The sequence below is a fragment of the Ochotona curzoniae genome, unplaced genomic scaffold (assembly GCF_017591425.1).
Source record: "Ochotona curzoniae isolate NIBS_2020 unplaced genomic scaffold, NIBS_Ocur_1.0 scaffold_3835, whole genome shotgun sequence".
In the NCBI taxonomy this organism is placed as follows: Eukaryota; Metazoa; Chordata; class Mammalia; order Lagomorpha; family Ochotonidae; genus Ochotona; species Ochotona curzoniae.
Window position 1 is genome coordinate 6057045 of NW_024467114.1, and position 27703 is coordinate 6084747.

At 41.8% G+C, this 27703-nt stretch overlaps 1 protein-coding gene across 1 annotated transcript in view; it reads right to left on the reverse strand.

Moving 5' to 3' along the window:
- Positions 1 to 27703, reverse strand: part of ABCB1 (ATP binding cassette subfamily B member 1) — a 69503-nt gene that overhangs the window by 13382 nt on the left and 28418 nt on the right. Inside the window, exons 9-22 of the mRNA XM_040964862.1 lie at positions 23124 to 23295; positions 20394 to 20507; positions 20143 to 20253; positions 19852 to 19977; positions 19554 to 19757; positions 19130 to 19300; positions 16418 to 16579; positions 15611 to 15790; positions 14944 to 15090; positions 12880 to 12987; positions 9348 to 9425; positions 6444 to 6527; positions 4601 to 4804; positions 968 to 1068 (exon numbers count right to left, since the gene is read on the reverse strand). Coding sequence (XP_040820796.1) covers positions 968 to 1068; positions 4601 to 4804; positions 6444 to 6527; positions 9348 to 9425; positions 12880 to 12987; positions 14944 to 15090; positions 15611 to 15790; positions 16418 to 16579; positions 19130 to 19300; positions 19554 to 19757; positions 19852 to 19977; positions 20143 to 20253; positions 20394 to 20507; positions 23124 to 23295 — 1962 coding nt within the window. The remainder of the gene's footprint in view (positions 1 to 967; positions 1069 to 4600; positions 4805 to 6443; positions 6528 to 9347; positions 9426 to 12879; positions 12988 to 14943; positions 15091 to 15610; positions 15791 to 16417; positions 16580 to 19129; positions 19301 to 19553; positions 19758 to 19851; positions 19978 to 20142; positions 20254 to 20393; positions 20508 to 23123; positions 23296 to 27703) is intronic.

The following is a 27703-nucleotide window of genomic DNA, read 5'->3' on the forward strand; positions in this document are numbered from 1 at the left end:
TATGCGGCTTCTTCAAACAGCTCGTGGAAAAATGGCATTAAAAGCTACGTTTCCATTAGTGTAAGAAAAGTTTGAAATCCATGCCCAGATTTTTCATAAGATGCACTTTCCAGGACCTTCTGAAAACCCCTAGGACAACACACACATGTTCTACAGTAAGCTCTTTTCTACACACATTCACTGAACCTAAATAAGCTATGGCAACCATTCCTGGGACAAAGAGGAAGCAGGTGTATTCTTCTTCTTAGCTGAGCTGAGTTGGATCATTACCATGTGATGGAGGCACATTATGAACTACGTACTATGGGAAAAAAGAAGCACTCGATCATCTGGGGAAGAGGAAATGGTTTAGGATTTTGTGAGCAAGCTACATGGTACTCAATCACACAGAGGGAGAGAAGGAGGGTTATTGTGCTCTGGGCTTTCCACCTCTGCTTCCACCAGCTCAAGTCAGCTTAGGATATCAGGGTTTCAGATGAAAACTTTTAAAGGGCCTGATTACTGTTTAGAAAGAACATAAGCTCAGAACTCTTCTCAATAGAGAAGAGATTGAGACAGAACGAGGCTGGATGCCTCATGCTCATGTCCCTTGCTAATGTACTCGGTGGGATGACTCACAGGCTGTAAGGTCTCCATTGGACAAAAGGCTCCTTAAGGAGCATCATGCCTCAGTGTCCACAGATACTCCACACTCTACCAAGAAGCCATAGCAACAGGAGCACAGGACAGGGTCATGTGTCCGCACTCTGGCCACCAGAGAGTTGTCCTCATGTCTTCATTGTCTTCACTCACACATGTTCCCTGCTCACATGTCCCAACTGAGAGGTACCAAGTATTGGCACTCCTCTCTTGGGTAATTACAGGAGCTTCCCAATTACTCCCCTTCTCATGGTTTCTCCACTTGCTCTCCACCTTCTGATCAGAGCAGAAGCTCCCCGTCTGCTTTCTCACTCCTCTGGGTTCTTACCTGTAGGGCACCTGCAAGCTGTTTGCATACATGTTTTCAAACTTCTGCTCCCGAGTCAGGGATACAACTGTTCGGAAATTCTCTATTGCTTCTGTGGCAATCTGGAATAGACAGCAGCCCGGTGGTAAATGGTGGCAATTAGTTTGGATGCCATCAAGCAGGCTGATGAAGCTGAGTAAATTACACTTTATTTGCTAGCACCTACAAATGTCTTCTCCAACATTATGACACATGTTCCACAGCTGGCACTGTGAATGGCTTCTCCATGCAGAAAGATACTAAGGCACTGATCATACTGAGTTTTACTTAGATCTGGAAGGAAAGCTGACTAATTTATTCTCCTCTTAAAAAATATTTATTTGAGAAACAGAGTTAGGGAGAGGCTGAGAGGGACAGACAGAGGAGAGGAATCTTCCATTTACTGTTTCACTCCCCAAATGGATGCAATAGCCAGGACTGGACCAGGCAGAAACCAGAAGCCAGGAGCCAGAAGCCAGAAGCCAGAAACTTCACCCACTGCAGGGGCCCAAACACTTGGACAATCTTCTGCTGTTTTTCCAGGCAAGTTAGGCAGTTGGATTGGAAGCAGAGCAGCTGAGACTTGGCCTGGTCACAGACACCAGCTTAACCCACTCCAATTTACAAAAGGATTAGCTAGGACCAGTGCTATGGCACAATAGGTTAAGCTACTGTTTGTGACACTGGCATTCTTTAACAGCACTGGTTCATATACTTGCTGCTCCACTTCTGATCCAGCTTCCTGCTAATATGCATGGGAAAGCAGCAGAGAGGCCCTTGTGCTTGGGCCCTTGAACCCACAGGGAGACTCAGATAAAGCTGCTAACTTTGCCTTAATGCAGCCCTGGCTACTGCCTACATTTGGAGAATGAACCTGCAAATGGTGATCTCTCTCCAACTCTGCCTTTCAGATAAACAAATAAATCTTAAAAAAAAAATACAGGCTAAGGCTTAAACAGACAAAGGTGTTCACTGCAACACACAGAGATTTACAAAAATTAACCTAAGTATTTAGTATTTTATTTTTTCCTTTTACTTCTATGATGGTTTATATCTTAAGCCTATAGTTATTTTACATATATTTATTTTCAAACATATTCATATATTCCTCTTTATGACTGCCATTCACGACAATTGAAGATTATGTGGAAAATCCCGAGATAACGAAGAAGTTAATGAAAACTACAAATTGGTATGTTTTTACATGGTGTTTTTTCCTAAGCACGTACATATTTAATAAAACTCAGATAAAATTCTGCGTTCTACCATTTTGTTTACTTTAATACATATTGAAAGCATTTCCCAAGATTATTAAATATACATTAATAATAGGATTTTAATAGTCATCTAACATTCTCAACTTGTTTGACATTCCTTTATGGCTGAATAAGGTTTTAAACTCTTATTGAAAATATTATAGTAATGAACATCTTTGTATCTGAACTTTTTGTCCATATTGAATGATCTCATAAATTCCTACAAGTGAAATTATTGTAGATTAGTTTGTTTCCTAAAAGATCCCCTCATGGACATCACCTCCAAAAAGGCTGTGTGGATACTCTCCTGATCACCCGTGGAGTCTGGGGACAAGGACCTGGAAAGTGTGAAGGTCACTGGGGGACACAGCAAGAGCTCCGTCCTGCCTGGGACTGGCATCACTCCTCCCTCTTGATGTTTTCCTCAGCGTCAAGTCCCCTCTCATTCTAGCAGTGGGGTTTCTCAGAGAAGTCAGTATTATTGCCTAAAATGTTCAGCTTGCTGACCCTGACACTACTCAGGACTGTGTCTAATGAAGACACTTCCATTAATTTAAACTCATTCACAGGAAACCTCATTATGCTTCTCTGAATTCTTCACAGAAAACCTAACCTCACAATCCATTTTAAAGGCTAATGCAAAAACCTATTAGAAAAAAAAACCCCACAGATTCTTCTCTCTCTCTCTCTCTCTCACACACACACACACACACACACACACACACACACACACACACGTGCTCAAAAGGTAAAACTAAAAACACTGTCTGGTGCAAACAGGCTAAGATGACCATGTTTATCATTCTTCGTGGGAAGTCAGAAAAATGTCCAGATTCAGCTCATGTTAAAATACATAAACTTTAAAAATGATATATGCATTCATCCTAGAAAATCCTAAAAGTTTTGATGGCAAGAAGTTAGGGGAAATTTTTCACTTTCAAATTTCCTTAACACAATCCTTGTTTGAGACATTTGTAATTATAAAGATTCAAACATAGACATTTTCTAAATTAGTATGGAAAGTCAATAGGGTCTGTTGAGAAGCAGACTTTATTACACACTTCCATGGACTGGTTGTGAGATATTTTCTGTGCATCATATTCTAAGGCAGGCGTGTATTGCTTGTGACTGGCTTGTGAACACACTGCTGCTTTTCAGCACACATACACATCAACCCCTTTGCTACTTCTCCTTCTATAAACTGAAGCTTGAAGTTTCACTTAGGAAAGAAAAGGGGAACACATCCGCTACAGAGAAACACACTGCAGTCTCACACCATGTTATGGAAAACAACAGCACAGACAGGGCAGAGGTGTAGAGGGGCTCCAGTGTCCTACTGATGTGCTCAGGAATACTTGTCTGCCCCGTGCCTCGAAGGGCAAACCATCCCAATGGCTGGGCTGCTGGAGGACTCAGCTTTTTGTAGGGAAAATGCACCATCAAACAATGAACACCAGAAGCAGGAAATAACCTCCCAAAAATGAGAAGGGTCATGGCTCAGTTTCACCATTCAGGATGTCTCTAGGAGGAGGTGTTTACTCTGAGATGTAAATAATGTGAAGCAGCCAGGCATAGGAAAGTCAGAGGGGGCCAGACTGGACCATTCCAAAAACTGCAAGAAGGTCCATGGGGCCAGGGCAGGTGGACCAGAGAGTCACGCAAGACAAGGTCACAGCAGCTGTCTGGGATTAGCACACATAGTTTCAGAACCAGGACAGTGTCATTGGGAGACAGGGGTTAGTGTGGTCTCACCTGTACTTAGGAGACATCAGAGAGTCTCCTGGGAGAGGGGCAGAGGAGATGGTGAGAACAATGGAGGAGAAGCAGAAGGGTCATGAGGATGCTTGACTGTCCTGCACTGCAGGGTGGCTGGGAGCACGAACAGTATGATGCTTAGTGCTTGACCATACTCCCCAAGTGGGAAACTGAGTGTTGAGATGGGGTAGGAGGCTGATTTTCCCCGTCATACAGGGATTGGTTGATGCAGCCACCCCTGAACCACAGTGGTTCCCATACCCCAGGCCTCCACTCAATCAGCCTGCCATGGTCACACAGCTGGCACTCTTCTCTCTTGCCTCTTCTGGTAAGACCCCAGGAGTCATAAACCCTGATGTACCAGGACACAAGTGTGGATGAGTCTTCCATGAGCAGGTGTAGCCTGTAAACCACCTGAGACTCTTGAGCCCACGGATGTGTTGGCTTCCTTTTGCCTCTAATCTACTCAGTAAGCCTCAGACACAAAAGCCTTGAGGGATGGTTATTAAAAAATTCTCAGAGCATAATGCATAACAAGCAGTAAAAAAATAATATTGATGAGAGTACTTTACTTGGGTAAGCAGTCATGTTTAGTTTGACTTACCTTTCCAGAACCTTCCAGTTCTTTCTTGTCTTTTAGTGCGTGTCCAGACAACATTTTCATTTCAATAACTCCAGCTATTGCAATAATGGGTACAATTACTAGGAGCAGAAGTGTTAACTGCCAACCATAGATAAGGGATATAATAATTCCTGTCCCAAGATTTGCTATGTTCTGGGCAATTACAGCAAGCCTGGAACCAGTAGCCTGGAAAACAGACAAAACAAATTAGAGACACATTTTTATATTATTCTTAAACTCTATAGTGACATTTTCTTAAAGATTATAAAAATTTTCCTCAGGAATATATGTTACTTATCGTACTGATTATAATGAAACACAAAGCTCACTTGTAAGTTTCTGGGGTTGTTATAATATCTTCTATTATTGAAAGTAGAACAATAACCCAGAGTTCAAATAAACACAAGATGTTTTCAAAAAGTCCAAGTAAACACATATTACACAAAACTTACACAAGGATTTAAAATTTTTTCTGCATCAAATTAAACATGTTTTTGAATTTCACTTTCCATAATATTTTAGAAATGCCATCATGGTTCTTTTTCTCCCAAATTTTTATTGTCAAGAAGGCCCTCATTAGTCAAAGAAGGACTGCTAAGGTAAAGTCTGTCAATTAGCAAGACAGAACAGTCTGACAAAGGCATCTGAGAATAGTGGGATATTTCCAGCATTAGGTATAGAACTACTTATTTAAGACTAATACTTGTCATTACAAGCACTTCAAAAACATCTCGACCTATTCCAGACATCCATTGTGTTTAATTTAAACAGCATCTGACTTGGGAAAACAGAGCTGCAAGCTATGGAATTCAAACCCAGGCGCTGGAGCAGCTGAGGAACGCTCCAGAGCCAAGGCCTGTGCCTAGAGCACTGCTGGCCAGCCAAACACAGACGACACTCACTCGTCCTTCACTCAGGCCTCTGCTGCTGTTACCCTAACAGTATCACACGGACCATCTTCCCGACAACCAGCAAGCCTCTTCCCCACATCCTGCGTCTACGTTCCCCACAACATTTAGGAGCATCAGACAGAGCAGAGAAAATCATATACCTGAACCACTACCTGACTGTGAAAGATCAAAGATATTTCAAGCAGTGCACACTTCACTCTCTTGGGTTCTATGCAACTAAATCCAACATTCAATTTCTCTTGATTTGTTGACTTTAAGCAAAGATATTTGCATTAGTACAATTCCTAAGATTTACACTGTAATGCCTCAGCCCTTTGCGCTTGCACATTCATAAGCTAAAATATTCTTACACCTATTAGACAGATGTCAACACAGACCTCTCTTACCAAGAGATTGAAAGAGAGACACAGGGAAGTGTCAAGGGCAGGGAGGAAGACATACAGCAGAAATTACATGGTTTTCACAGTATCATGCAGACACTTGCCATAAAAGTTATGGAAAAACCGTTATTTCAACCAAAAACACAATCCTGTCACTTCTACAGCTTCTGGTCACATTTAAGAGATTCAAATAGCAACAGAATTTTAAGCTTTATGGTCTACTTGATTTGGTTTTAAAATTTTTTACGTCTTTCATATTTCTGAAAACATTTTCTTCCTTCCCACGTGAACTGCCCCTGAGCTTTCTTATAGCATAGCATGATTGACACAGAGATAATAAAAGAAAGTTTGTAACGATAAAGTTTACAGTGTTTAAATGGATAATGTGTCTGCTACAATGCATTTGACCCTATTGTAGGTTAGAGGGTCAACACTTCCTTAGTAATGTTGCCTTGCACCTGTAACTAGAAACCTGTTTCACACTGGGATTCAAGACGGGCACTAGGACAAGCATTGGCACAGAGCAGAGCATACCCCTTTGACTTGAGCAGCATCATTGGCGAGCCTGGTGGTCAGTGCTCCAGTCGTATTTTTAGGGTTATCGAACCAGCTCACATCCTGCACAAGAGAACATGTTTTTTACTATCTTGAGACTCTACAAATGAGATTCTTAACTCCTGAGAGGGTTGTGACACAATCAGCCTTCTTCATCATTTATATTCCCTGCACCCTCATCTAACGCATGGACAAGAAAGGAACTTGATATTCAGACACATGAAGAGACAGACCATTTCACTTGTCAAAAAACATTTTGAGTGCCTACTTTGCCCCAAGCAAGAGATCTAAGGAGTTGGGTCTCCACAGTGGTGAAAACACTGAGATTTCAGAAAGCCTAGATTTTAGAGACAGAATGTACTAAGAAATAAATGAGAAGCCTTCTAAAAGGTTATAGAAAAGGTGTGTTATGTGTTAATTCTTTTTCTCTGAATATTTTAAATTACTGCCACAGATAACATGTCACATTGAAAGCCTAGAAAGAAAATGCAAGCAGGATCAGAGGGGGCAAATGGTGAGGAGAGGTGCTATGTTAAAAAATGGGGAGAGGATAGAAACGGCCTCTCACGGTGATACTTGAACAGAGAATTGAACACAAGAAAGAAATGAGAATATCCAAGAGATGGAGGACTGAATGTAACGGCCCTGGACAAAGGCACAAGTGCTTTGTAGCAGGAATGCCACTCAGTGGCCAGTGCCCTCAGTCTTTGCACATGTGCAATAGCTGCTTCTGTGCACAGGAAGTGAGCTGCTGTGTAGGCAGCAGCAGACTCCCTGGGGAAGAGTGGAGCTGTGGGACTGAGACAGCGGGGTGCACAGCATGAAGAGCAGTCAGGCATGAGAGGCAACTGCAATTCTAAACTCCACCCCGAGACATACAGGGCACTTTCATAAGCATTGCAAAGGGAAATGGGATGTAACTTCTAATTTAGCACCATGGCTCTGGCTGTTAGGTGGTTAAATGAGTCGGTTGGGATAAAGATGGAGGCATGGAGACTTAGGAAGAGGCTACTTTACTGTAAGCACAAGGAGAGAAGTCGTGCAGGCTGCCAGGCTTTTAGCACAAAGTTAGTAAAACCCTTCTGAGAGAGAAGCAGCAGGCATGCTGGGTTAAGGAGTGGCCACAGTCCACTTTTGGAAGCACGAAACTATGAAATGTTTCTCAGATGTCCAAACACAGAAGCTGAATAGGTAGTTGGGTACTGCAGTCAGGCGCAAAATAAACGAACCACACTACACTCAAATTAACAAACGCAATCTAGATCAAAATATAACATCCAACAAAAAAAGACAGCCATGTATTTTCAAAAACACAGATCCTAAAAAGGCTGTGAGTCTCAAGCATGAATTTCTGTTTGTCACAAATAATTACGGCCCTTTGAGGGCCCGGTGCGATTGCACAGTGGTTAAAGTCCTCACCTTGAACACGCCGGGATCCCACATAGGTGCCGGGTCTAATCCCAGTGGCCCTGCTTCCCATCCAACTCCCTGCTTGTGGCCTGGGAAAGCAGCAGAGAATGACCTAAAGTCTTGGGACCCTGCACCCGCATGGGAGACTTGGAAGAAGCTCCTTGCTTCTGGCTTTGGATTGGTTCAGCTCAAGCCATTGTGGCCGCCTAGGGAGTGAACCACTGGATGGAAGATTTTCTCTGCCTCTCCTCCTCTCTGTATATCTGCCTTTCCAACAAAAATAAATACATCTTTTTAAAAAAAGAAGCCATTTGAACTGGTGGCTTGCATTAAAGCCATATTAATGACTTATCCCCAGAACATTTTAAAAATCCTGAGGTGCTGTAATTCATCACAGCACGATTAACATCACAGCACGATTAGCTCCTTGGTATTCTTTAGTGCTTCTGTGTTCACCTGCCGAAGTGTCACTCCCTTGAAGGCAGGGAACATCTTAAAACTCACAGTACTCCACCTGTGAGCAGGAGACATTTACAATGCGACTGTCCTGCTGAATGATGGACGGGGAGGGGAGCACTACAGGAATTGCCACTCCACTTCTGCAGTATGAATGGGCTGGAAAGCTGACTGGGAGGCTGGCGGGATGCGGGACACTTGGTCTGCCCCAGGGGAAGTGCCAAGAAACCAAGGGGTCACAGGACACTTTCTCACTCTCCAGACTCAGCCTTGGTTCTGTCAGTCGCCAGCTAGCAATGCCCATGGACACACCTCGTGACATGGTGGTGGCAGGAGTGGGGAATGAATGAGGTACCAAAGATGGTGAAGAAAATACAAATGTGTTCTAGGAATCCTAACTCAATGCTTCTCTTCTGGCTAAGGAACCTTGGCCAGGTCAATACAGAAGCATTAAGTGGCTCACACACTTCTTGTGGTTACTGAAATGCTCCCACTTGAACTGAGTTGCACTGGTTAATACTCACGCACTACTCTCCTTTCTCAAGGAAAGCATCACATCTGTCTGCCATAGGAGCTGCAAAAATGCAATACACAAGAGGCTCCAGTGTTTCCAACATTGCCGCCCCAGCAAAGAAACTGGGCAGCAGGGAACTAGCCAGCGGGGCTGGATTTTGCTTTGTGGAAAGGAAGAGCACAGGGGCCACCTCTTGGTGGGAAGAAACATGACAAGTACCTTAGATTTCCCAGGAGAAGGAGGAAAGAGAGAGAAAAGGGAAAAGAATGAAGGGCCCTGAAGTTCATATCCTCCTTCACCGCCCATAATTGTTGCCACAAGGCTGGGCATGTGGTGGTCTTGAAGCAGCCACTTCTTCAAGCTTACCTGCAGCCAACAAGGCAGGTTCCCCTTGCCTCATCTTGGAGATGAGCCAAAGGGATGGCCCATGCAGGAGCAGAGTGTGCCACACAGAAGGCGCTAGTGGAGAGTCTCACCTCCCTGTTTAACCCCAGCCCACCTACCTGTCTCAGCATGGCCTTGAACACCAAGTAGCGCAGGCGCTTGGTAAGGATTTCTCCAGCTTTGCCAAAGGTGAAGCCCTGTGCAGGACAAGAGCAGAACACATCAGACTTGCCAGCAGCATCCATGCAGGGGATTCAGGGTCACTGTTGAAGCAGGAGAGCAGGCTGTACTGGTGCTGAGAGCCTGCTGTTCCTGGGCTGTGTACTATGGCGCACAGCCATACTCTGGTACACAGTTGCACTATAGTCTGGCCATTCCTGCATTGCTGCTGCCCCCCTGTCGGTAGGAAGGCCATCAGGGGTTTGAGAGAAAATGGGTCTCTGTGTCTCTGATTCCCAGAGCTACAGCTCAACAGAAGGCAGGGATCAACCACTGGGAAGTGGTGCTGCTCCAAAAGCAGAACCCTTTTGGTTAGTTGATCATGCATCAGCTAGAAGTGGTACCATTAGTCATGGGAGATCTGGGAAGATAAAAATCTCGTGACCCCAGGCATAACAGATGCAGATAACAGGGTAGGCATTTATACTAGTGGTTAAGATACCCACAGTCCACAGGAGAGTACCTGGCTTCAATTTCTAGCTCTAGTTCCTAACTCCAGTTTCCTGCTAACACTGATTCCAGGAGGTAATGGCGATGGCTCAAGTAACTGGGTTCCCATCACCTACATGGGACACCAGAATAACACGCAGAGTTCCTGGCCCAGCTTGGGGTCACTGCGGCGTCAAGGAGGTGAATCAGCAAATGGGAACTCTGTCTCTCTGCCTCAAAAACAATTAAAATTTACTTAGAAATTGAAATCCAGCATAATTTCATAAAAGACATCTTCCATAAACTTTTCAAGACCCTTCTTGTGCATGGATTTAAACTGTTTTGGCACCACAACAAAGTCTTCATTCTATATTTTCAGAATGCCTTCATGTAGATATTAATGTAGAAAAATAAGGGGGAAAAAATCCCTATTTAAACTTAAAAGTATTGAAACTCCTAAGTATACTTTGAAATAATCACTCTAAGGTTTCTGCCATGGGGCTGAATGGAATGTGGGATATCATGCCCATATCAGGAAAGTGAATACTTTGGAAGGTCCCAGCAGTGTCAAGACTGCCTGTACCTCAGTGTACCAGCCAACAGGTTCACCTTCCCCAGCCCCATCATGCTAGAAAGGCCTTAGCTTCACCAACCCACGCAACTGAGATACAAGGACCGTGCTAGAAACCTCGCTCTCACTCATCAGCACCACACACAGCAATCTCCATCTCCTCCAGACAGCTGCAGAGCTAACCAGTTAGCCAGGCCAACTTCTCCATGGCTGAGCTGGCACACTTATTCCAGGGAGGTCAAACGTCCCCATGACACCGTGAGTGCTCAGGGAAGAGCAAGTTGAGTTTTCTTCAGTACTTGCTATAATACCTAGAACAGGGCACAGTCTACTGAAATAACACATGCTCACCACACGTGAAATAAAGAAGCCTACTCAGAGTTTTATCTAAAATAATCACATGGGGCTGATTATTCATTAACTCACTGTTTCCCAATGCTTCACAAAGGCCTGGGCACCCTGTCACATGATCTCTTTTAACCATCAAGATTAGGCAGGTTATTATTACCCCTGCTTTACAGGGAACTTGATTCCTCTGTAGTTTCATTTCAGCCAAATATCTTACAAGCTGTAAAATCTGTTTCTTCACTAATGTTTCATACAGAGTGAATTTAAGGACTTAAAATGGCTTTTTATGATAAAGTCTTCAAATATCTCTTAAATTAGCACTGGAGTTTTTTCCTTTTGTTATTGCTCTCTTCCAACAAAAGGCAGACATATCCTTGAGTGCTTACAGTACACCAGGGTGCCCCTAAACCCCATTTCTGCATCCCCATCTTCCATTTCCAATCATGAGGTCAGATAAAGCATGCTCCTGTCTCAGATTTCATTAATATTTCCACTTGAGGAAACCAGGAGTGGTAAGGAAAAAATGAACAAGGGAGCTGGAGGAGGAAAATACATCTTCATTTCAGGTATTTTTTTTTAAAGATTTATTTTTATTATTATTTTTTTATTGGATAGGCAGATATACAGAGAGGAGAGACAGAGAGAGGAAGATCTTCCGTCCATTGATTCACTCCCCAAGTGAGCACAACGGCCAATGCTATGCCGGTCCGGAGCCAGGAGCCTCTTCTGGGTCTCCCACGTGGGTGCAGGGTCCCAAAGCCTCGGGCTGTCTTCTACTGCTTTCCCGGGCCACAGGCAGGGAGCTGGAAGGGAAGCGGGGCTGCCGGGATGGAACCGGTGCCCATATGGGATCCCGAGAGTTCAAGGCGAGGACCTTAACCACTTGCGCCACCACGCTGGGCCCCAGGTATTTTTTTAAAACTTGGTTTGGGGGTCTAGTGTGTTGGCTTAGTGGCCAAGTCCTAGCCTTATATGGGTTGGGATTCCATATGGACAACTGGTTCATGTGCTGGTTGCTCTACTTCCCATTCAGCTCCATGCTCTGGCCTGGGAAAGTAATAGAGGATGGCCTTGGGACCCTGCACCCGCATGGGAGACCGAGAAGAAGTTCCCCTGGTTCAACCCTGTATATCAATTCCTGGCTTTGGATCAGCTCAGCTCTGACCACTTGAGAAGTGAACCAGCAGATAGAAGATCTTTCTTTCTGGCTCTCTTCACTGTATATCTGCCTTTGCAATAAAAATAAATAAATCTTAAAAAAAATTGGTATGGGATATGAGCATTTGGCCTAACCATTTAAGACATCAGATACAGGGCTAATGTTGTAGTGTAGTGAATAATGCTGCCATCTGATATTCTGGTATCCCATACTGGCATAGATTAAAATCCCAGTTGCTCCACTTCCAACTCAGAGCTTCCAATTAATGCAGTGGAAGATGGATAAAGTGCCTGCTTGAACCCCAGTACTCAAATTGGAGAGATTTATAGGAAGCTCCTGGCTCCTGCTTGGCCCAGTCTTAGACGCTGCAGCCATTTGGACAGTGAACCAATGGATAGAAGATTTCTGCCTCTGTTTCTGCCTCTCTCTATGTACCCTTGCCTTTCAAATTTTTTGTTTAAGAAGCCACTTTGACATCTGTATCTCCAAGTCAGAGTGCCTGGGTTTAATTCCCAACACCGGCTCCAGATTCTGCTTTCCTGCCAATGCCAGGAGGCAGCAGTTGACAGCTTATGTAGTTGGGTCTCTGCCACCCACATGGAAAATCTGGACTGAGTTTCAGTCCCAACCTCAGCCCTGGCCATTGTCGGTACTTGGAGAATAAATCAGTAGATGAGAATAAATCAATAGATAAGACCTCTCTCTTCCTCTCTCCCCCTTTCTATCACTTGAACAAGTAAACTTAATAAACTAATTAACTGAGTAAAAAAAACCCAAGTTGTACAACCATTTAATGCTTATTTTAAAATTTGGTTAATAATCAAATTAACAGAGAAACAATCCTGCTAAATGGAGATGTTTATAAACCCCAGTTGAATAACATAGCATCTGACAAAACGAACAAGGAGAAAATGTAGACACTTACCTGAAGGAAAAATGTAATAAAAGAAATAATCCCGAGAATGAGAAATAACAGGGAAAACAGGTCACTGTTCCGCCGTTTTGTTTCGTTATCATCATCTCTTGTGAAAATCTGTGAGAGAATGTTTCTTATTAAGCAATGTTTCAGTTTCATCTGTGCAAAATCTGCTGTGGTCTGACTCATTCCTCATGTTAAGCCGTGGTCGGCCACACCAGCATCCCTTATCAGAGTGCCTGTTCCGCTCCTGGCTACTCTGCTTCATTCACTTCCTGCTGATACACCTTGAATGAAAGTGAATATGACTCAGGTGGAGTTTCTGACTCCTGGCTTTAGCTTGGGTTGGCTGTGACTTGCAGCCACTTGAAGTAGGGGATGAACTACGAAATGGAAGATTTTTGAATCTTCTCTCTATTGCTCTCTTTTCAGATAAATAATAAACAAATGTGTGAGAAAAGTATGTTCTTTGTCACCTTCTTGGGAGCTTAGAATGAGTCTATTCAGAAACTGACCCATAATTTTTCTGCTCAGGTGCCCTCTTGAGCAATGAGTGCCACCCCGACTACATAAAGCAGAAGTTGGAATGAATACATTCATGTGTATGCAACGGCACTCAGTTAACTGTGGGTACCAGAGAGGGCCATAGGCCCTTGACAGCAGAGTTCATAGGTGCCTGTCACCTCGTAACACCACAGCCCTGATGATGCTTTGGCACACATGACACAAACACCTGCAGTCACATAGCAGAAAATGTTTCTTGACATACTCTTTTGTGCTTGATTTAACTTTCTGTTGTTTTGCTATTTGTGATCCTTAAGCACACACACAAAAAAGTCTACATGTCCAGTGCCCACATGGTGTTCAGGCCTATAGCAGCATGCTGTGCAGGCTGCAGCCTGGCTGTGTACAAGGCCATCCTTAGGTTTCTGTTGGCAAACTGGGGAGCAATCACAAGCATGCCATCACCTAGAAATGCATTTCTCAGTGGACCTTCAATCACTAAGCAGTGCGTGGCTGTATTCCTCTTCCTTTCCTGGGGAACTACACCCTATGCCAGGTCATTATCTTTCACTAGTCAGGAGTTTTAAATTGTCCCAGAGCTCCTGGAGAACACTGGCAGGTGTGGTTTGGTAAACCGGAGAGAAGTAGTCATTCATTCACTCAGCACAGGCTTTTCAAAAAGTAAGAGAACACTTGAGCCAGCCTCCTTTGTAGGATGGCCAGTTGGGAACGCCTCAATCTCAAGGAGGAACACAATAAAAAAAACCATTCCACAGGAGCAGTTGGCATATACCTCCCTCCACATTGGGTCCCAAATAGTCTTGTAAGATGACCACATGCCTAATCCAATCTGACTTGAAAAAAGTGAACTATGTTGAACATGAATGTCAACCTGAAGCTAGCCAGCCACGCAGGGGCAGACCTGAATAGCTGGGTGTTTGCTAAATTCAAGCTCATGTTTGACATGTGCTTTTTTTTATGACAAGGGGATCCTCGGCTTAACGTTTGTATCTCTGCACTGACCAAGAACAGTCCTGGCCAGTTTGTAATCAGCTACAGCAAATGCCACCATTGCAATCAGGCAGCATCAGCATATGTCACGGCCAATCTTTCAGCAAGGTGTTGCTTTTTTGTCTTCACCATGGCAACTGAGATGCCAATTACATCTTACAGATGGAGCGTGCGAGGCCTACTCATGCCCTGGTGAGTGTGTATGCTGGAGAACAGCTCATTCTCAAGGCAGCCTGACAAGTACATAGAAGAAGCTGTACGTTGGAATGCAGCAGCTAATGAGGTTTGCACATACCCAGTGTTGGTGGGGATGGGAAAGTCATCTCACTGCTCTTACTGGCTGTTCCAGGCACCTGATGCCCAGGGTTTTCAATAGACACTGATTGCCATGATGATGGAAGGCTCACAAAGCAGTGTCCCCATCACAAACCAGACTTTCAGTTATATCACTAGGTCAGCAGGAGACACGGGGGTGAGGGCACTTGGGGGTACATATATTGTCCATTCATGTTTAAGCCAGGACTTAAGTTTTCTTAAAAAATGGATAGGAACACTTACTCCTACAATCTTGGAAAATATTACTGCAAATGCTGGTTGTAGGCCTCCATTTATAATGGCACACAACACACCCACCACAAAATAAGGCCACTCAGTTATATTCAGCTTCATAATCCTCCAAAAGGAAACCGGAGGGACATTTTCATTCTGGAAAACATAAGATATTACCAGATTATTTACAAAGAAAAGAACTGATAACCGATTTTGTGATACACAGTTCCTCCACATGCATGAACTCCTAAATGAATAGACCTTATTTTTACTCTCTGTCAATTAGTAGGTTTTTAGCTTAAAGAAAATGTGTTGACTAAAATGTTACAGTGCTCCTGTATCTTTTAAGAAACGAACAATGTTTCCACAAACATTTCACTTTCATCCTGCATCCAGAACAATAATGATGACAAGGGATAGACATGACAGAAATTTCTATATTTGAAGAATTGCTACAATCTGTTTACATTCCAAATTCCAGTTATAAATATCTTGACCTATAAATGGTCATTCTTCAATTTTACACCGATTCTAAAATGTTCACATTTTGGTCATGGAATGGGCTAGGGGAATAGATCAGAGGATTACAGATAACTATTCCTCATTGTCACTCCCACCTGGGCCTTGCTTCTTAATCAGAGAAACCCTGGTGGGCAGGGCTGCACCTCCTCCTTACCTGGGCCTCGTCAGTCGCAAGCTTGCTGTCTTGGCCTTGTGCTCCACGAGTGCTCCCGCGAGTGGACCTCTTTCTTATCAGACTGGATCCTGACTCTTTGGAACTCATTTCTACCAAATCCATTTTATCACTTTTGGATTCACTAGCTGCATTTCCTAACTCAACCTCATTTCCTCCTGTCTGAAGTAAACAGAGAACATGAATACGCTGGTGAGGCTCAGTTAATCCATGAAAAGCAACTGGTAAATACCAAATATTAAGAAAAATGATAATTTAAGTAATTACAGGAAAATTATTGACATATTTTTAAGGTATTTATTTCAATTTTGTTAATCTGAAAAGCAGAGAGATAGAAAAACACAGAGTAACAGAGAAAGAGACCTTCCAACTGCTGGTTCACTTCCCAATTGCCCACAATAGCCAGAGCTGGGCCAGGCTGAAGCCAAGAGTCAAAAGCTCCAACTTGCCTCCCACATAGGTGGCAGGGACCCAAGGAGACTCCAGCCATCACCTGTCATCTTCCAGGGCACCAACATTTCAGCTTAGACTAACCATCATCTGATGCTCAGCAGTGACATGACACCACTGTTGAGAAAAGCTCATCATAAACCTTTTAAAACTCTTTTCTAATTATCCTTTATTTCCTCTTCTTTCAAAAGAGAAGAGTTATCTAGATCAATGACTGATCCAGAATTTTTCAAGTATTCTCCTACTTTTCAAGATAAACCTAATAATATTTCTAGCGTTAAACAGAGTCAAATCATCTTCTCCATTAGGTAGCTTAGGAAGACTCGAGTTAAACCATACCTGCATGGTGACAAGTTTGAAGTAAACACCCTTTTCTTTCATGAGTTCATCATGATTTCCTTTCTCCACAATGACTCCATTATCAAAACCAGCAATGACATCAGCATTCCGAACTGTAGACAAACGGTGAGCTATCACAATGGTGGTCCGGCCTTCTCTAGCCTACAGAGAGAAAAATTCCGAGTTTTTAAAAAACAGATTTGAGTTTATAAAAAACTTAACAGTTACACATGAAATTTCCTTAATTCAACTTATGTTAACTGAACACTAATATTCTGGACATTACTAATCCTCAAAACCATGTAAGACAGTCTCTGACTTTAATAAACGTGCTGTCAATGAAAAATGGTTTAAAATGATGTTTTACTATAATAAATGCAAACAAGTACAATATTAATGTACTGATAATATGCATACTTCTAAATGCTTTCAAAAGATACACTTCTTTTTTTTTTTAAAAAATGCAGAGTGAAAGAGAAAAAGAAACACAGGAAAACAGAGACAGAGCAACCTTTCACTCCCCAAATTACAGTCCTAGCTGGGGTTGGGCTGGTCAAAATCTGGGAACTATGAATTCCATGTGGGTCAGCCACATGAGCCATGGGCCTTAGGCAACCTTCTGTTGCCTTCCAGGTACTTTAGCAGGTGCTGGATCAGAAGTGGAGGAGCACAGACTCAACCCCAGAAACTCTGACATGGAATATGGGTATCCTGAGCAAAAGCTTAACCTACTGCACAACACCCATCCCCTTGTACACCCATCAGTATTTCACTTAACCTTTGTCAGTCTATGCTTGCAGTAATGATCAGAGGCTTATCTAAAATGACAAAATCCTGTAGTCCAGGCACTGTCCAATCTAAACCAAACCAAACCAAACACAGGGCCAGTGTGTTGTGCCGGTACATAGCAGCTGACATTCAGACTTGTGAACTGTGATGGCTTACCCTGGATGATCAAGTCAAACAACAAACCTAAGTCAGCAAAGCTCCAACTTCAGAGTCTTAGTGACTTGAACACCAGTCTTGGTTCCACCACTTATGCATTCCAGGATTTTACCCACATCTTTTCAGCTGTGAGGTTGAATGCATTCACATGCAAAGTGAAGATAGTAATAGTACTGACTTCTTAGGACAGCTGTGATGACTACACAAAACAATGTGAAAAGCCCTGACACTATATGACTTACAGTGAGCTACAACTTCTTATGTAATGCTCTTTCCTGGGTAGGGGCATTAGGGACACAACAAAGTAGTGTGACAATGCTACTCCATGCCCAGTCTCACTTCAAGTTTAGTATGAAATAGAGCCAATAATCAGAACTAGTCCGAGAGGTCTTCATTCTTCTTAACTTTGTCAATGCTTATGATTTCTGTAACTTCAGCTTTCTGTCTGGTAACTAACAAGGAAGTTCTCAGAAAACACACACAAAGATATTAGAATTAACATGAAAAACAGAGGTGAAGAAAAAAGAGCACATATGAGAAAAAGTAGGGTGCAACAACCAGAAGGCAGAGAAGATACTATATCAATTCTTTAGATGCTTTTAGGAAGCTTCCCTTATAAGCAGAATTCTGAAGGAAAATAATAGTTTGAAAGATAGAGTCATAGCGATTGGAAGAGACAGAGAAGTCTTCCACCTGCTAGTTCAATCCCTAGTGAGTGCAATGGCCAGAACTGGGCCAGGCTGAAGCCAGGAGCCAGGAACTTCATCTGGGTCCTCCATGTGGATGCTTCTCCAGCACATCAAGAGGAAGCTGGTTTGGAAGTGAAGCAGCCGGGAGTCGGATCAACACCTGTACTGGATCCCAGTGTCACAGGGGGAAGCTTTACCAGCTTGCACCACAATGCCAGCCCCTGGAAAATTATTTTTAAATACAAATTCTTTAAATTGTTTTTTTTAACCTATGATTTAATATGTAGTTTTATTGTAGAATAAATAAAATACAGATGTGAAATACAGGCAGAGGGAAGCAGCCACAATTCCATCTGCCTCTGTTTGGGTTCACACAGTGTTTGGCGAGTTGCTTTTTCCTTCCTCAACCATCTACTGAGCACACAGACAGGATGTTGAGAGGAACATGCAGTGTTGTTTTATCAGACAGGGAGAGAGCTGGAATAACACAGGTTCATCTTGGAGCTCTGCTAAGACATTGTGATTTACAGCACTTGTGATCAGAAGAGTCACCCTCTGATCTCATGGAGCTGGCCTGGTGCAGCAGGTACCCAGCTTAGCGAAAGAATCACAGGACATGAGAACGGCCATGAGACTGAGTAACCAAAGACCTCACAGCTTAGGCAGCTTTCCCAAGTCATTGGCTCTTTGTCCTCCTGGGGTTGGGAGGTTTTTTGTCCCACACTCTTAAAGTGGCATTTACTACCTTAGAAATGCCTCCATATTGATAACATCAGAAGCTGTCAAAACCTACAGTCACATTCATGATGGAGACTATTTGTCATCTGTGTATTTTTTGTTGTTTAAAGGAACTTCAAGAGTTTTTAGATAATAATTTACTAATCATCACTTTAAAAATTGGAGATACAATCAGGAATTGAGTAGGAAGATGGAGAGGGTCTTCAAAGAAGCCTAATGCTAGCTAAAAAAAATTATTTAAAAGCTGCCACAAATTTCCTCTCCTGAGACCCACAGTAGGAAAGATTAACAGTGGAGGGTTTCGGTGCCCTTTCATCAGGCTGAACTGCAGCTCACACACCTTATCCAGAGCCACCTGAACGACAGCTTCACTCTCTGTATCCAAGGCTGACGTGGCCTCATCCAGCAGGAGGATCTTTGGGTTGCGGACCAGGGCACGGGCAATGGCGATTCTCTGTTTCTGGCCACCGCTCAGCTGTGCCCCTCTCTCTCCAACCAGCGTGTCGAATTTCTGCCACAGACAATGTGAGAGGATTCAGCAAAAGAACATGCCGCCTCAGGTTCCACTGTAAAGTGGTACATAATCCCATGAACAGCATAAGGGTCCCATATATTTAAAACTCAGGGACAACCAACCTCAGCTTTGAAACATAATATCCCCTAAATCAAGGTATACTGAGTCTTCCTTCTGGAAGCAGTCGCTAGCCTCCTACCCCTGGGCTAGTTCTTTGCTCCTGGCACCTGAGACAGAAGGGAGGACTCACATGAGGCAGTTTCATGATGAAGTCGTAGGCATTGGCTTCCTTGACAGCTCTTTCAATGTCCTCCATGGTGACATTCTCACGGCCGTAGCGGATGTTTTCTGCTATGGTGGTGGCAAACAGCACAGGCTCCTGACTCACCACGCCCGTGATTTCCCGCAGGTATCGGACGTTCATGGTTCTGATGTCCTGTCCATCGATGCTGACCTGAAATGAGGAGGCAGAGGGACGGTCACTCCCGGGAGGTGGGAACAGCATCAGAACCATCTGCGACAGTGACTGCCCTGTCTGGTCATCTCACCACGCCCTCCGTGGGGTCATAGAGTCTCTGCATTAGCTGGATGGTGGTGCTCTTCCCGCAGCCGCTGTTGCCCACCAGGGCCACTGTCTGTCCACTCTGCACCTTCAGGTTAAGGCCCTTTAAGATCTACAAGGACAATGAGAAAGATGGGTCTGAAGGTGATTAACTCACATGGGTCTATGAACTAACAGTTCAAATTGATTATTAGATTTAAACACAGTTTTTAAAAAATTTTCCAACCTCTCTCTTCAATAGACTGTGTCGTCACTGACTGAGCAGAGATCACTATACCTTGACTTCTTTCCGAGAAGGGTAGCTGAAGTGAACATTTCTAAATTCCAAATTTCCCTTAATATTATCTGGCTTATGTCCATTCTCTGAATAGCTGTCAATGCTTGGCTCCTGAACAAAATAAAGGGGTAATGAAGTTGTAATACTTATTTTAGTGACATGTCATAAAGACCTGAATAAAATGATAAAGAAACTGACTCTTGATTGAAAAAAATTTTAGATGCACAGATCAACAGCCTTCCCTGACTTACATTATCGATGATCTTGAAGACTTCATAAGCTGCTCCTCTTGCATTTGCAAATGCTTCAATATTTGGAGATGCCTGGCCAATACTAAAAGCTCCAATTAATACTGAAAAGAAGACCTGAGGCATACAAAGGAAAAAAAATCAAGTTACTTAGTGCATAATACAACCTTTTTCGTACTTCATTTTTCTTTCAATGACTTCTAATTCAGTTTCTAAATGGCAAGACAGCATATGAACACTTTGTGTAAGAGACATTTTAAAAGCTAATAACCAAGAAAGTAATCAAATAACGTCATTGTTATAAATGTCAAGGAAGTGAAGTGGCAGATTTATGAATTAACTTCACTGAATCATTTTATATACATAGAAAAACATCACAAGATTTAATACAACTTATCAATTAAAAATAATACAGATTTTAAAGTAAGCCTAAAATATATTTAAAAGTTCAAACACTTTCATGGACTTTCAGAAATGATAAATCAGTTTCTGTTACTCAGAGAAACAATAGAGTAAGTTCTACACAGTCAAATATTGTAACGGATTATTTTTATGTTTCTCCAATGGCTAAGAATTTATTGAGACACTAAGAGCAGTAAGACAGAAACAAACTCTAGAGGGAAGATCAATGACCCAGGTCTGACTCCTAGATTAGGATCTACAACTGCTACATAATCTTAACATACTCTGGGCTTCAATTCCTTCATTTGCAAAAACAGACAAGATTCTGCTTTCCCTATATAGTACATCAGATGAAGTCACCTATGAAAAACTACTATAAATTATAAAGCACATGTATCCGTCTGGCATGACTCTCCATTAGGTTGCCCTCCCACCCCTCACCATATCCCATGTTCTGTGAAGACTGAGAAACAGCAAATGCAATTCAGTTTCTTAACTGTAAACAGTACTGTTTCTCTTTGGGGTTGAAGGAAATCCATCTCACTGCTTGCTTTTTCATACATCACAAGGAATTAAACCACCTGCTGCCTCCACAGAGGGAGCTCTGTGGAGTGATTTCACAACCATCATCTCAGTCAGGCCTTGCAACAATGCTGAAAGTGAAGGCACATGATCACTTGCACGTGTCTTTGGAGCAAATGGAGGCTTGCAGTGTAAAGAGCTACTGCAAATCACAGTGGCCATCAGGTGGCACAGCTAGAGTTTGAATCTACTGGGACTGTTATCAAACCCCACACTTAATAGCCTAGATGCTTCCAGTTCGTGAGGTAGATGTGGAATTTAGTGTTTGGGGATTTGAATTACTTACATAGAATATATGTCAGCCATAGCATCACCATATTAGAAAAAACCTTTTGGGTAGAAGTCATTCCTAACAAAACTGCCACATGAACATTGATGACATATAGTTTGAAAAAACAAGAGGGGCTGACATTGCGGGCTCATGGGAAAATTCCATCGCCTCCAATGCCAGCATCCCATATGGGCACTAGTTTGTGCCTCAGTAGTTCCACCTTCAGTTCAGTCACTGCTAATGGCCTAGAGAAAGCAACAGAGGATGGCCCAAGCATTCAGGTCTCTGCTGCCCATATATGAGACTCAAGATGAGGCTCCTTGGTCCAGACTCGCAGCTTTGTCCTGGCCCAGCTGTGGTCATTTCAACCATCTGGATGGTAGATCGGCAAATGGGAAAATCTGTCTTTCCCTGTTCTCTTGTAACTCTTTTAAATAAATAAACCTTGAAGAAGGAAGGAAAGAGAGAGCACGGAGAAGGAAGGGATGGAGGGAGAAAAGGAAGGAAAGAAAGAGTCCATTTTAATATGCATATTATAAACCTGGTTCTGACAAATGGAATCATTTTTAAGGATTCAACAAAATAAAGTCTTTTACTGACTCAATTCATGTATACTTGCTTATGACGAAAAAATGAGTCACTTCTAATAGCATGTACTTTGTTATCTAAATTTAGATAGAACTTGGATTACAGATTGCTTCATCATCTTTAAATACAACAAGATAGTCAACCAGCATGCTTCCATGCTTGTTCAAAGGTCTACTGTACAAGGCTGGGCATCGGTCTGCTGGTAAAGACGCCCATATCCCACACTGAACTGACCGCACTGGAGTCCCAGTTCTGTCTCAGTTTCAGGTCCGTGCTAATGCAGACCCTGGAGGCTGAAGCAATGGCTCCAGCAGTTATGTCCCTGCCACCCAGAGGGGACATCTAGGCCCAGCTCCAGCCTCAGCCCAGCCATGACATGGAGCGAATCTTGAAGTAAGCCAGTAGACAGGTGCTGTCTTTGCCTCTGTCTCCAAATAATTTCTTAAAGGCCTAAAATGTAAGAAATTTCCAAACAGTATTCTTTAATAAGAGTAACGATTTATACTACCATGAATCTGAGATGGATTATCTGTCATTCCAAAGATGTTAAAAGTGTGAGAAAAAGCTAAAATGTGATTTTTGTCATTTGTGGTTGTGAACAGTAAATCGAAAAGTAAAAGTGAAATGCTTAACACCAAGTGTGGCAAAACCTTAACAAACAAATGAACACTCATGCCTTGGGGAGACTGGTAAGGTTATTATTTGTGCTACCAGAGTAAAAGATTTGCTGAAACCACCACAAAATGGGTTGTTAGAGGCATCTCATTGCTTCTTACTTTTCCAATACAGCAGTACATGCAAAAACTGTTCAAAATATATTCTTGTAAAGTAAGCCAAAAATCAATTGATTTGACTTCCTAGTTATTATTTTTCCTTAATACATCACTTACAGTGAGTACTTGTCCAATAGTATATTCTCCTGAGATGACTAGAGTGGTCCCATACCAGAAGGCCAGAGCATATGATGCATAGATCAGCAGGAAAGCAGCACCTATAGATATGTTGGCTGTAATAGCTTTCTTTATCCCAATTCTTTTAGCTTCTTCTAAATTTTTATTGTACCTGGAAGAAAGAATAAAAGCTATCACATATAAAGCTGAGAAAATATGCCAGCACAACATAACCGTTTCTGAGCCCTGCAGTATGGATGTCTTTTCTCTGACTGCTCCTACATCAATCCCATAATGTTGGTACAATCTTGGCCCTTTTTTTGTGAAACAGAAACCTGAGGCTCACAGAGATGATGTTATGTGTAGGGGAAGGATGGTCTTGCAAAGTTCCTTCTCTAGTCTTATTGTCAGTAAAAATAGCTAAACAAAGGCTTAGCAAATTCCCATAACGTGTGTTGTTTTATACATAAGATAAAAAAGAAACCATGGAAAAATTGTCTTCCCTTTAAAATCTGCATGCATGTTTAATTAATTAATAAAATGAAGACACAATACTAGGAAGTATGCAACACCAGGGATCATTGAAACCTCTGAAGCTGAAGAAAGCTTTGGGAACACTTTGTTCCCTTCTGGGCTTCCCTATGGGATTGTGACAAGGACCAACTGTGCTGTTTCAAGTGTTGAGAACATTTTAATAGTACCGAATCACTATGTAACACTTAAAAAATTTCAACAATCTGCACAACTATTTCTTTGTAGGTTTATTTAAACAATTATGGACTTAACTAAAATTATTCTGGTAAAAAACACATAATAATCCCTCAAGTCTTCCCCTCCTTTATGCTTTCTACATAATGCCTACAAATGCTTTCCTTCATCAATACTTCTCAGATTCACAGACTCACACTGTAGTCTTACACTGTTTTGGAGGAGAGTCCATCAGCATGTACAAGCCCTGCCACACACAGGCATGTATTCTTCCTTAACACCATGACTGCTACTTGAGCAGTCACAAAGTAAACCAAATGAAATGCATATCCCACCCATGTGCACTAAAAGCCAAAGTTAAACAGAATATCATGGTGATAAAACATTAGTACATTATTACAGTTTCGGGCTTCCCAATGTAAATCCCCAACTTGCCAGTTTATGATCTTTGAACAAGGGACCATGGTTCAATGGTTGACATTTATATACAAACAGTACAAAACATATATATATATATATATATATAACCATCAGTTGATCTGAGGTTAAAGGTATAACTAGACATAAATCATACAAGGTTACACTTAATGAACTTTGATGTTTATGACTCATATTTTCTCCTGAAGTTCAGTTCTTGCTTACCGAGGCTATGCAGAAATCATTTCACTGATAGGAAGTTGTGCTAGGCAGCCAGGGGACACAATTGCACAGGAAGAAGCAATATAAGGAAGAAATGATTCAGATACCAGAAAATATAAAGGAAGAAAAGAGGTAAGAAGGAAGGAGACATAAACAATATTCCTTTTCCAATGGCTTTTTGATTATAACTAGACTTTTAAATAAAATGTTACACATGTAAGATCAGATATTAAAAATTATCCATTTTTTAAAAACTTTGATATGTAAATGATAGTTAAAGTAGGAGTTTCTAAAATGTATTAAAGTCACATTACAAAATCAATGGTATTTATAGAATATTACAAAATATTATAAAAGTATCAGTGATGCAAGTAGCCACAAATAAGAGAGCAAGTAACAATTTTGATTAAGCTAGTAGAAATCAAAATCAACACTAATACAACCTTTGCAAGATATACATATGAGAGAAAAACATTTTTAAATTAAGGAAAACAAAAACTCTTCTCTACTACAGAATTAAATTCACTTTAACTTCCAGTTACATATCCTTTCAAGAGAGCTGGCTTCTCTCTACATGCACTAATTTGAAGACAAAGTCGAAGATTTTCATTACTTTTTTAAAAATAAGATTTTTATTACTTGTCCATGGCAAGCACAGCATAATGGAAGGAAAAGAGCTGGAAAGAAAACTAAAGGCTTTATGATTGTCCTAAGAATAGCCTTGTCAATTCCATGTCCAAATTCCAGCCCTAGTCCAGGCACCTGTCACCTTCCCCCCAGCTCCAGTCAATCCACCACCATCCGATTGGCTGGTACTATCATACCAGCTGTCCACCTGGTCTTACCAGCTCCCATGCACTCACCAGACCTTCCATAACAGGTTATGCGATGGCCTGCACCCGCTTCCCTGTGCTTGTGGACTAAAGCTGTAACTTGTCCACAGCTCACATCAATATTATACTATGTATCTGCCTGTCCCAACCTTCCCTTGTTCACTTAAACTTCGTGGTATTTCCTATAACAGACCAAAATCCCGCCACCTCTGGAGAGCTGGAGGCTTCCCCACCTATTGCAGCCCTGCCCTCACCCTGGCAGGCTTCAAAGGGCCTTCCCTGAACAGATGCATTTTGTCTTCTTCACTCATCAACATGCCAAATCTTTAACAGGACTCTAAAATTCTACATTTAATTCATTTCATTGATGACTCCTTCCATGTATTTCTTCTTTGCTTTTTCCCTTCCCTCTCACCCATTTGCTGTTTTGGCTGAGGATTTTAGATTTCCAATTCATTTTTGAGAATTCAGAGCAAGACACAGTGCCTAGCATCTTGGTAGGTGCTAGATAAATCTGCTGAATGAATGAACTTTTTTGGTCAATGGGGCTGGTGCTTGGTATGCTAGGGAACATTGACATCTAAGAACTTAAAGTCCCAGCAGCTTCATTTCTGACTTACTCCCTGCTAATGTACTTTGGAAAACAGTGGAAGAGATTCAAGTACTTGGGCCCCTGCCACCCGCGTGGAAGAACTTTGGTTGTGGAGATCTAAGGAACGAATCACCAGACAGATCTCTGCTTCCCCTTCTATTTACCTTTCCTCCTTCTCTGCCCCCAAAATCTGTGTTTCAAACAAGTAACCCCTCCCCCCTTTTTTCATGGTAAAGCTGGGTAGAACATTAGGCCATCAGGGTTTAGGTTTGTGAATACTCATTTTCCAAGGCAACAATTTAATGCTCCAGGCCAGAAATGCCCTTTTAAATATTAATTCAAGTTAATTTCCATCTTCTGGAGAAATTATTCCATATATAAAAGAGAGGAGGATGACCCAGAGCCTTAGGATCCTGTGTGGGAGACACAGAAGAAGCTCTTGGCCCTGGGCTTTGGATCGGCTCAGCTCCTGACTATTATAGCCACTTGAGGATAAATATGCCTAATAAAAATAGCCACTAATAAATATAGCCACTTCTGTGTAAATATGCCTAATAAAAATAAATAAAATAAATAAAATAAATAAATAAAAAATAAATAAAAAATAAATAAAGAATAAAATAAAAATAAAATAAAATCTTAATAAAAAAAGGATAGCACTTCGACAGAACACTACATATGGAGCTAGGACCCACAGGGTCCTTCTCTCCCACCAAGAGAAAGGATAGCCCAGCTGTCTGAATCATGGCACCAAGTGAGGGAGGAAGAGTGACTGCTCCTGAGGACTTGAACCACAACTCAGGGTCCAGGCAGAGAGGAGGTGTGCAGCCACACCAGCCTTAGTAGACAACGGAATTGAAGGAGCTTTCTAGTTAACAGAGTTTGAGCTACACAGCAGAAGCACACTTCAACCCAGGACCCTGGGGAGATGACAGATGGCATGTGTTGTTGGCTTTATTCCTACATCAGAAATGATGAGTTATGGGGGGTAAACTATGAATCCCTGAGTTGGTGACATACAAAAACTAACAATTTGTGGATCACTCATCATTAGTCTATAGGAAGGCCACTTATTCTGAATACTGATCAAGTCCTGGAGAGCTCACTGCACTTTGCTACTTTCAAGAGTCTGCTGCAATTTCCCTGTAATCATGTGAAAACCATGATAGGCTTGCTCACATCCTATTTATTTTTTATTTCACTATTATCTTGTCTTATCACTTTGACCTTATCATTAATATTATTACAAATCTAGGCAGAAATGATGTTAGCAAAATATTGGTTTCATCCTTTATTTGCTTTTGGGATTTCCAAAAGTTATTCTATTTTATGTGAAATGCTAGCATGTTTTTCACGTTTCACTATTAAGTATATCTCTTATGGGTCTCTAGTTAGATCTCTTATTAGGTTAAGGCAATATATCCTATTCCTAGTTTTCTGATTTTTGTCATGAATTACAGGTAATTAATGCTTTGTTTTATTAAGACAAAATGTTTAATCTGTTATTATGATTAATTATATTAATAGATTTCTTAATGCTAAACAATCATTACATTCATAAGAAAAAATATATAAACAGCTTTTCTTTTAACCTGGTTTATCACACATAGACTTGCTTAGTAAATGATTTTTTTTTACTTAAAATTTCTATACTTACCTATTTAGTTGAAATTATCATTTAATTTTTCCTTTATCATATTAATCCTGCTTGTCCTATTACAATAATTTCATAAAATGCACTCACAACTTTCTCTTTTATTCTGTTTTTTTTTCTAGGATATATGTATATCATCAATTTGTTAATTGTT